The following is a 10685-nucleotide window of genomic DNA, read 5'->3' as shown; positions in this document are numbered from 1 at the left end:
CTGATAAATGCTGCAAGTAAACCCTAGCAGAAGCAGTGTGTGTAGGTGAAGCCAAAGGAGAACTAAGCAATTTGCTACTCAGCATTCAAATGGTCCATCAGCAGCATGTGCAGATTCTCCCCTGGTCCCATCATCCAGCTGGGTTTGCTGTGCTGGGTGAAGGATTTTAGCGCTGGGGCTCATCTCAGATGTTACGAAGCAGCTCTTTAAGCAGACACCAGTTGCTGGTTTATCAAAGCACACGATGCGTGCACAACAACTGCCATGCAGGTGCTGGTTTATGAGCAGTTATCATTTCTTAGGGTAGCAGCAACTACGCTGCGAACATTCGTTCTGGGCAGCAATCAACAGCCCAGGTCTCTGAAGGGATGGGGGGAGAGCCTGGTTCTTAATCAAAGGGGGCAGAGCTATGGAAGTAGAACTAAAGCCAGATGTTTTGAGTCTTTTCTATTGTATAGCTGAAGTGATTTTTCTGGGTCATTACTCAGTGCAAGGACTTAAAGTTATTTCATTCTGCACAACTAATTGCTCGGCTTGCCTGGCAATTCTGGATTACAATAGGCAGTGCATGAGGTCATTGAACAGACATATTTTAGACGAAACTAAATTTTGTGGCAACCACGAGATTGTTTCTTCCTCCTTCGAACAAAATGTCAGAATTTGAGGGTTTGAAATACATAGAATGACATAAACTGCAAGCAAGACTGTTAACAAAGGCAATAGAGTGGTTGTTACAGGATCTCAAGGACAGGGAAATTCTGTACGCTTTGCTTCTGAGCAAGAAGGTATAAGGGAAAGCCACTATTTCCTTGTCTTGGTTTTGGCTGGGATAGAGTTAAGTCTCTCTCTAGTAGCTGGTGCAGTGCTGTGTTTTGGCTTTAGTCTGAGAGTAATGCTGATAACACACCAATGTTTAGTTATTGCTCAGTAGCACTGACTCTAATCAAGGACTCCTCAGTCTCTCGTGCCCTGCCAGTGAGGAGGGGCATGAGAAGCTGAGGAAGCAGAGACAGGACACCCCATCCAGACTAGCCAGAGGGATGTTCCATACCACAGAACATTGTGCTCGGGATAGAAACTGGGGGGAGTTGGCCGGGACATCGTTGTTGCTCAGGATGGGCTGGGTCTCAGTCAGCAGGTGGGGAGCAATTGCATTGTACATCACTTGTCTGTCTCGGGTTTTAGTCGTCTCTCTCTTTTCCCTGTTCTGTTATTATTAATTTTATTTCAATTATTAAACTGTTCTTATCTCAACCCACAGGTTTTACCTTTTCCCAATTCCCCCCCCCCCCCCCCCCCCGCCACATTCCAAAGGGGATGGTTTAGGGGGATGAGTGTGGTACTTAGTTGCACCTGGTCTTAAACCATGACATTCCTTTAATAGATGCAAAGCTTGCCTTACAGCTTTCTTAATGCACCTGATTGCAAAAACTACAGGTTCCCCCCATGGACCAGTTCAATTTTAAGTGTGTTATGTCAGTATCAGACCTGAAGGGAGAGGAATGAGACCTTGAGAGGACAGGAGGGATCCACAGACCCTGCTCAGAAGAATATAGGCAGCTATTTTAGCAGAGCTCAAGGCTGTATCCTTAATATGGCTCCTATTTTATGAAGATCTTTTGTCTGAATTGCTGGGTCCACAAGAAAGCATGAAAACTTTAACCTCTGAAAGAGAAATGCAGTCAACAACGTATGGTCCAAGAGACAAGAAAGAAGTACTGGGGAGGTGGGTGGGCAGACCACAGCCTCTCCGTGGACTGTTTTGCTCAATGATCTGTTACTGAGAGGGAGCATCATTCACGTCTGCAGCAGCCACTTTCAAAGTTCAGCTTGCTGAGCACCCAACTTGCCCAGGTAAGCTCAGCCAAGGAAACTCTACCTAGAAATCATAGGAAATGCAAAGAAAACATTTCACTCGCTGCAGACCTGAACAACTTAACGGGGTGATGAAACCCTCCAAATCTCCTCCACCCATGCATAGAACATCCCCAGCCCATCAGCATCCCTCCCTGCTCCCAGTCTGGGCTTCTCCAATAGGAATGAGCAAGCTAGAACAGCTCATGGAGAAATCCCACTGGGGCTGTCAGATTGTGCTCTCGGAGCAGTAATTCCCTTTCCCTAACCAAGCTTTCCTCTTCTTCCTCATCCAGCTGGACCAAGGGGCCAAAGAGAAAGCAGGTCTCTGATAAACCCTTATCAGCAAATGAAATGGTCCCTGGCAGGAGGGTTTCCAGATGGAGGGATTGCTCTTTCCTCCCATACACTTCATGAGTCTCTGTGCTGGGGTGAGTCCCAGCCTCTACCTCCAGTTTCCTCAATGAGCATGGCATTATGGGATGTGGAATAGCCCAATTTGGGTCAGCAGCCCTGGCTCTGTCCTCTCCCAGCATCTTGCCCATCACATCCTATTCCCTGTGGGGACACAGAGGAAGCCTGAACACTGTGCAAGCACTGCTCAGCAGCAGTAGCCAACACACTGGGGTGTTACCAACACTGGTTTAGCCACAGATCCAAAGCACAGCTCCACAGGGGCTGCTACAAAGCCAGTTCACTCCATCCCAGCCAGACCCAGCACATTCTTACACAGAACAGGGGGTGGCCGAGGGCATCACGTTTGCCCCAGCTGCCAAACAAAGATGCTAACACAATTGGTGTGAGCTTAATGAGACACCATCGGTGTTAAATACTGGCTTCGACAGGGGAGAAAACCGATGTGGGCTCCTGTGGCACAGATCAATGGCTGGGTCGATCTCAAAGTCCCTGCTTGGAGGCCACTCTGATGAGTTAAAGCGTTGCTTGGCTGCACAGAGCCAGAGGAACCAGCCCCAGAAATGGGCTTTTAATCACTCCGCATGAAGTAAAATTGGGGTTTGGGCTGGTCTGATCATGGGCTAACACTGGGGGATGTTTGTGTGAAGAGAGCGCAGTGCTCAGTGTGCTGCAGCCCCTATGGCTCTCTCATTTGCAGGATTTACTCCTGAAACTCCATAGGAACTCCCTCCCCTGCACACACCTTATCTCCTTGCAGGAGGAAGGGGAACACTGAACACTTTGACACCATCCCCACAGGACGGTGGGTCCAGGCAGCGAGACGACACCACCTTCCTGCTGAAATCCCGATCCCTTTCTCCTCCATTTAGCCCTGCAGACACCGACCCATACCCCAGGCTCCTGTGCCGGCTGCGGGCGCAGCATTCCAGCTGCTCCAGCCTCGGCAGAGAGCCAGAGCTTCACAAGGAGCCCGGCTGCCAGCGCGTGGTCTCCTCTTTGAGCCCGTGTTTTCAATTAGGGCTCGACACCGCGGCTGTGGCTTTACCGGCTCCTGAGGCTGCCCCGCGATTGATGAACCTGATTAAAACATTAACGTTATTCTGTGTGATGCTGCAATGTACATTTGTATCCTCTTTGGTGCCTTCCCTATTAGCTCCAAACTCCTCTCTCCCTCCTCCTTTCCTGACCTGCTTTGTTCCCTAACAAATTGCAGCTACGCCAGCCTTGGTTGTGTATTTATTAGAGATGATGCATATGTGTGCTCGCTGAGCGGTTCGGGAACGGGCTGGCTAGCAGCAGGGAGCCCGGCAGGCCAGAGCTGTTTCTGAGTGGAGAAGGCATCCAGAACCGTCGAGCTGGAGCTATTTATTCCCATCCTCCTTATGTCACTGGCAAAATGAGTGTAAACCAGTGGAGGAGCAGGGAATAGATGCTGTCTACCCTAAATGGCAAGCTCTTTCTCTTAGCTACCAGGGGGGCTCTCCAGGAAAGAGCATTGGGTTTCCTGTGACACTTCCCTGTCATGGGATCACAGCCTGCTTTGTGCTGAAGGGATCTTAAAGCTCATCCAGTTCCAACCCCCTGCCACTGGCAGGGACCCCTTCCACTAAAGCAGTTTGCTCCAAGCCCCTGTGTCCAACCTGGCCTTGAACACTGCCAGGGATGGGGCAGCCACAGCTTCTCTGGGCACCCTGTGCCAGCGCCTCAGCACCCTCACAGGGAAGAGCTTCTGCCTAAGAGCTCATCTCAGTCTCCCCTCTGTTCACAGAACCAATCTCTCACTGTATCAGCAAGAGCCCTGAGCATCCTTGATATCCTTCCAAGAGCATTTTCCACCCATCAAAGACCTAAGTGCAACACTGGTCCCCCCTGCAGTACCGACAGCCACGAAGTTCAACCTCACATCCCACCAGCTACCAAAGCCACAGACGGAGCCATGCACAAAGAACAAGGTCAGAGCCAAATACCCAGATGCTGCACAGTCAGAAATTGAATGATGATGTCCAGGCATTACATGCAAACCCCCCGAGGTACCACAGGTGCTTTGGTGGTGGGGAAGGATGCTCCGGATGCCCCCAGCACATGGGGCAGCCCTGCAAGCAGCACGGGGCAGGCACAGCTCCATGCAGGAGCAAGGGATCCTGCCTCAGCCAGCCACATACCATGGACTAAAAAGGAGAATCACTGCATCTGCAGTGACAGTGCTGGGACCATGGAGCCACTGTGGGCCTGCTCCACACTGGCGTTTTTGCCCAGGGGTTGCAGCAAGTGCTCCCGAATGCTTCACAGCAGCACCAGTACCTAAACAACACACCTGCGTGCTGCTTTCTGCTGCTAAACCAGGGCATTGCTATGGCAAACTTCATTTATCACTATTTAAAACCCAAACAAACGAGTACAGGGTGTTATAAATGTGCTTCCAAGATGAGCTGTGCTGGGAATACAGAGAGAATAAATAAGCAGAAAGCAATGGAGGCGGCGGGTGGGAGCACATCTCCATCCGCTGGCTTCCACAAACCAAGGCCACTCTCACGGGCAAGGCACAAGTGCTTTGACGACCTCTATCACCATCAGCCCTTACACATAGGAAACACCAGAGATGTTTTTCAATGGAAAGCTATCAGACCCAGGGAATATCCCCCACTCCCTGGAGGACAGAGATGACTTGGCAAATGGAAGGCTATGGCAATAAGGGAGTTTTTATAAACATAACCTAATTGTATTACTTTGAAGTCCTGAAGTTTATTGCCCTGTTTAATGATGTGTCTCGTTATTTATGGTGTAGCACAACGAGTCTGCTATTGATTTAATGCACTTCCTTAAAGACTGTCATTGTCACAAGCAATAAAATGAAGCCATCCTGAGACAGCTCAATTATGTCACATCTCCATCACCCAGCCCTGGGCACCAACGGTGCGTGGGGTACACATGGTGATGTGGGTCACCCAGGAAAGGATGGAGCTGGGGGGCAGGAGAAGGCAGGATGGGTTCACCTGGCTCTGGGATGCTGCCCATGGACTTGTGCCATCATCTCCTGCTGCTGGGCACTTGGTTCGGTACAAGACTCCTGTCTGTGCCCACTAACCAGCGTGGTGACGGTGAATGCACAGGGGAAAGGGGGTGATGGATGGAAAACAGCACAAACGACAACCGGCAATGGTACCCCTGCCAGTCCCCACTGCGCTCCTCACCTTTCTGGTACTGGAGCCAGAGCTGCTGCTGGACCTTCTTGCTGGGGAAGTGGATGGTGCAGCTGAACTCGGAGCCATACAGAGCCTCCGCGACGTAGTGGGAGCCAAACTGCTGGATGAAGGAGAGCAGCTCCTCCCGGCTGCTGTCCTTGTTCAGGATCTTCAGGATGTTGGCGAAGCCTGTGGGATGGAGGCAGGGGGTCAGCAGAGATGGAGGGAGACCCAGAGATCCCCTGCTCGAGCCGTGCAAGTCCCCACATAGGGGCAAAGTGCAGTTCCTCCTCTCTTGCCTCCATGCTCTACATGATCCCTTGGAATCCACTGTTCTATACCCTTGGCTCTGGCATCCTTCTACTATCCCTCTCCCTAAGTAATTTCTGAGATCCCTTTACAGGATGTGAACATGTGTGTGCACACCCTCTCCTGCCAGCTCCATCCTCTTCTTCAGGCCACTGGCACATCATTGGTTCTCTCCCAGAGGATGTGCTTGGCCTTTACCAGATGTTCTCCTGTTGCAAGGATGGATTTATTGCACGTTGCACCACATCTCCAGAGGAAACATCCTGTACAACCAATAACTACTTCTAGGAAAGCTGGAGACAGTCCAGGGGGACACAGGCTCTGGGGTGATGGCACTGGGCACACCATAGGTGTGGGAGGGTCAGGGGACTCCACAGCACCCATGCACATAGTGGCGATGGGTAGCACAGGACAAGAACAATGGAGATATCATTGAGGCCACCACACAGCACCTGGGCATCATTTAGAGCTAGCTGATATCATTGGCTTGGTTCAGTGGTGGAAATGAAAACGCACTGCAAGAGAATACCTCATTACAGGCACCAAAATGAGGTTATGGGGCTGGCTGGTTGCTTGGGTTATTGAAAGAGAAGGTGGGTTTAATAAAGCAGCAAGAAGAATTCATTCGGAGCTGAACCCAAGGATGTTTTTCAGCTCCAAGCAGGTGGTTTTGTTCTGTCTGCACCAGATCCCTTTTTTCTTTCTTCATTTCAAAGCAGGCTGATATTTTAAATACACATACATGAAAAAAACCTCTGTTTTGAAAGGAAAAGGCAAAACATTCCAGGTCACAACAAAACGCTCCAGCGTTTCCCAACAAAACGGGTAGCTCTGAACACGCGGCACTGAAATGTTTTGACGTTTGCAGGATCCTCCCACCCACCCCCTGCTTCATCTGCGACTCCCTGCTTCGTATGACCCACATTTAGAAGCGCTTTGGGGCCTTTTGAAACCACGTGCTTTCAAGAGCTCATTGTTTTCTGTACCCACGCATATACAGAGCCACCCCCTCATGAATCCTTACTGCAGTGATTTAGCTTGATCCTGGTTCTGACCCCAGGGACTGAGCTCCCTGCCTCAGTTTCCCCCATGTATAAAGGAGGAAAGTCTCTCTGCTCACCTCTGTAGTGTGAGTGACTGCACAAGCAAAGCCAATGCTTGGCATGACTGTGCCTTGGGGCAGAGGACCACCACCCACCCGCCCATGCAGACACACATCTTGGTGATGTTACCAAGCCTCACCTGCAGAGAGGGTGATGGAGCTGAGCTTCACCCTGTAGAGGTTGCTCCTGACCCGCCAGTGCTGCACCATGGGGTAGCCCATTGCCTCGTCGTACTTGATGTCCCCTGCAAAGGAAAGAGCCGATGCTCAGCCCTTGCTGCTGCAAGAGATGCTTAATGCTGACATTGAGGAACTGCTTTGCTACATGATACAGGGACATGAAATGGAATAGGGGCAGGGATGGTGACCTCCTTTGGTGGCTATGCCATGGGGTCTCCAGGCTGCCGGCAGGACCAGCATTGCAATGGATGTGGTTGCCTGCATCTTGCAGGGATGGAGATGCTGCCCTGCCATGCCAGGGCAGACCCACACAGCCCATACACTACATCTGCCCCAGGCACACAGGAGGGGTGCCATGAAGGACTGCGAGACTGGGTGTTCCGATGCCCCTTGGGGACCACACTGGGATCCAGGGTGGGAAAAGGGGTTCTTGCTCCTGCGCTCACCCCATTGGGGCAGCTCGTACCGGTGAGAAGCTGGAGGTCGGGAAGCGGCTCGGAGAGGACCCCACGGCACTGCTCCTCCACGGGCAGTGGGATCACCATGAGGCCATCGGCCAGCTGCGGGAAGTCCTTGATGAAGTTATTCTCCCTGCAGAGAGAAGAAGACAACTGCAAAGCAACAATGCAGGCCACGGCCGGGCAGGGGGGCCGAGCCGCCCAACGGCACAGGGATGGGTGGCTCAGGAGGGTGAAGAACGCCTCCAAGCAGGAGACCTGACAGGGGATGGGGTTAGCAGCCCCTGTGATGCCTAATAAGCTCCCCAAGGACCAGGGCTCCATCAGCCCTCTGCAACAAGAGACTGCTCTGAGCCTGGGGAGCCAGCCATTGGTTTTGGCTCAGGTTTTAAAGTGAGAGGGCGCAGAGAGCAGTGAGGAGGCTGTGACACCCCAAACCTACCCCTTCCCACCACCAGCAGCATCTTCCCAGGACTGAACCGTGAGCAAGCCCCACTGGAGCTTCCCATCCCCTCCACAGCTCTGCCCCCAGATGACTTACTCTGTAAAAGGAGGAAAAGCTTCATTTACAGACAGACACCAAAGAAAAACCCCAAACCCAGCGCGTGCAGCTCACGGTGTGATTTCCCCACACACGCAGGCTCTTTTCTAACCTTGGCAGGTAGAACATTGTGTAATAGGCCCCTAATGAATTGTTTCTAGAACAACGATAGCAGGGCAATGATTTGAATGGGTGAACAGACAGGTCTCTGGGAGACGAGCCTCCCCCCCCCCGCAAGCGAAATGCCTCGCGCCTGCGCAAAGGGAATGAGAGGGGGGGAGCTTAAATATTGATCTTAGAGCCAAAATATAGGCCAGGAGGCTCCGTGTCCTCTGGGAGCGGAGACAAAAGGGCAGCGGAGCAGGGAAAAGGGAGGTTCCTGTGAAATCAGGTCAGTGCCGGGCGCTGGGGGATGCTCAGCCCTAGCTGCATTGTTAGGAACAGATTTTCCTCTAACCAGCTCCTGGTTTCATTCCCCTTCCCTGGCTTTATCCCCCACATCCATGGTGTGTGTGGGGGGGATGCTCCAGCATCATCTCACATGTGGGGACACCTCGGGCACTACTGCAGTGAGATGCTGAGTTGGTGGAGCGCTTCCCCGAAGCCCTACTGCTGCTCCAGGGCCAGGATACAGCCAATGCGTCCTGCACCAGTGGTGAGCAGGAGGTTGTAGCCCCACACAACCAGCCTGGGGATGCTCCAGCACTGAGGTGGGTGAGGAGCACTGGGATGAGGAGCTGCAGGTCACAGTGGGACACATTAGGCAGCAGCACCCCCATCTGAAAGCCACCAGCACCCAATTGCATCTCAGGAACTTCACTTAGGTATTGCCAAAGTGATCTGTTTATCTGAGGGGAAAAGGCTCTCGCTCACACACGTGCTCACACGTCTCCCATTGATCATGCTGGGTGCCTGATCCCCGTGCTGGAGCAGTGCTTTGCTGTTCTGAGCCTCTTGCTGTCTTTGCAATGCAAATGGAGAGCTGCAATCACTGCAGAGCCAGGAGCTGTGGGTGCTGGGAAGAGGGGCTGCAAAGTGAGGCGAGTCAGGAGGGAGCATGGGAAGGAACCTCCATGTCCCTGCTGCTCTCCCTCAGCAGAAAAGGGAGGAAAGCATCAGTGCTACCAACACCTGAAGAAGCAGACACCAGGAGACAGTTAACCCAGTGCCCTGAATGCAAGCACAGGACAGAGAAGATGCAAAGAAGCAGCATCTCCTTCTCCCCCAGTACAAACCGATCCAGACCATCTCACAAACACCTGCCCGTGCCATGAGCCCACAGAGCAGCTGTCCCTGGGCCCAAGCTGGGCTCACAGACTCACAGCCTGCTTTGTGTTGGAAGGGACCTTAAAGCTCACCCAGCTCCAACCCCTGCCACAGGCAGGGACACCTTCCACTAGAGCAGCTTGCTCCAAGCCCCTGTGTCCAACCTGGCCTTGAACACTGCCAGGGATGGGGCAGCCACAGCTTCTCTGGGCACCCTGTGCCAGCGCCTCAGCACCCTCACAGGGAAGAACTTTATCACATCTACTCTATGGGGTGACAGGACAGACCCCAGGGGCTGGTGGGTCCATACATGAGCAGCTGAGGAGGGAGAAGCAGGAGATGCACACCAGCACGAGGGGAACACGCACACAGGAGCTGCTGTTCAGAGCTGACACCTCTATGAACAGGTATTTATCAGAACGCCACACTCTGCAGTGCCAATTGCTGCAATCCCATTTGCTTTAACTGCTCCACAGCCAAAATGACAGGGAAAACCAAGGGGCAAGTGCAAGTCAAGGTGTGAGCACACACATGCTCCTGTCACGCAGTGATACAAGGCAAGGCTTGGCTTCAGGAGCACGTCCATGATGCATTTTTGCTACCAAACCCTTCCTGCATCCTCTTCCCACCTCCAGCCCCCTGCTCCCCATCACCCCAGGGATGACCTGAATCCATGCGGGGGGGAAGCACCCACTGGGTGCAGAGCCCCACCAGCCGCCTCCACACCAGCACCCAGTGCACGTGTGGGTGCAGGAGGGTAAACGGGGGGCAGGGGATGGGACCCCCCCCATCCGGCTGCGCCAGGGCCGTGCGCTGCGGACCCGCAGCCGGCAGAGGGCTGCAGCTCCTCTTCCTCTGCTCCTCGTTAACAGCCCTGCGGCTCCGGCGCTGCTCGCCATAGAGGCTCGGAACGGCTCCTACCAGGCTTTGTGCTCTCTGGCAGCGCTGATCAAAGCCATCAGGCTCTGTGTGAGCGACAGGGACAGAGGCGAGGAGAGGGATGTGACAGCATCCCTGTGCATGTGCTGGCTGAGCCAATGGCACTTCTGAATGGGTGCAGGGCTCACAACGGGGGGGTCTGTGCCGTTTCCAAGAAGCACGGTGATGCCTTCACGACCTCATGGCTCCTACTGCTTTATTCCAATGGGATCAGGGGAGATCCAGGCAAACCTGCCTGATCCCAGCCCCTGTTAGCCCCACAGCATCCTGCTCTGTCTCTTGTTCTGCCCCCCTATATCTCCCTATCACTCACAGAGCAGATGCTTGGTACTGGCAGGAACAGTGAGTAAACTGCTCTCATCCAGCACAACGCATACTGAACGCACGCATCGACTGGCAGCACTCTCCTGGTGGGGATCTCATCATCTCTCAGGGCA

The 10685-nt window shown here is 53.1% G+C and overlaps 1 protein-coding gene across 4 annotated transcripts in view; it reads right to left on the bottom strand.

The window, feature by feature from the left end:
• ASTN2 (astrotactin 2) overlaps positions 1–10685 on the bottom strand; it is a 331851-nt gene that overhangs the window by 112484 nt on the left and 208682 nt on the right. For all 4 annotated transcript variants that reach the window (XM_061476701.1, XM_061476705.1, XM_061476702.1 and 1 more), the window contains 3 exons: positions 7511–7635; positions 7005–7109; positions 5463–5642 (listed from right to left, as the gene is read on the bottom strand). In XM_061476701.1, the coding sequence (XP_061332685.1) occupies positions 5463–5642; positions 7005–7109; positions 7511–7635 (410 nt within the window). The remainder of the gene's footprint in view (positions 1–5462; positions 5643–7004; positions 7110–7510; positions 7636–10685) is intronic.

Source organism: Pezoporus flaviventris, unplaced genomic scaffold (genome assembly GCF_033815535.1).
Source record: "Pezoporus flaviventris isolate CSIRO_AGI_PZ_B2104156 unplaced genomic scaffold, CSIRO_AGI_Pfla_v1 ptg000097l, whole genome shotgun sequence".
NCBI classification, from domain to species: Eukaryota; Metazoa; Chordata; class Aves; order Psittaciformes; family Psittacidae; genus Pezoporus; species Pezoporus flaviventris.
This window is presented reverse-complemented; position numbering and strand designations above follow the sequence as displayed.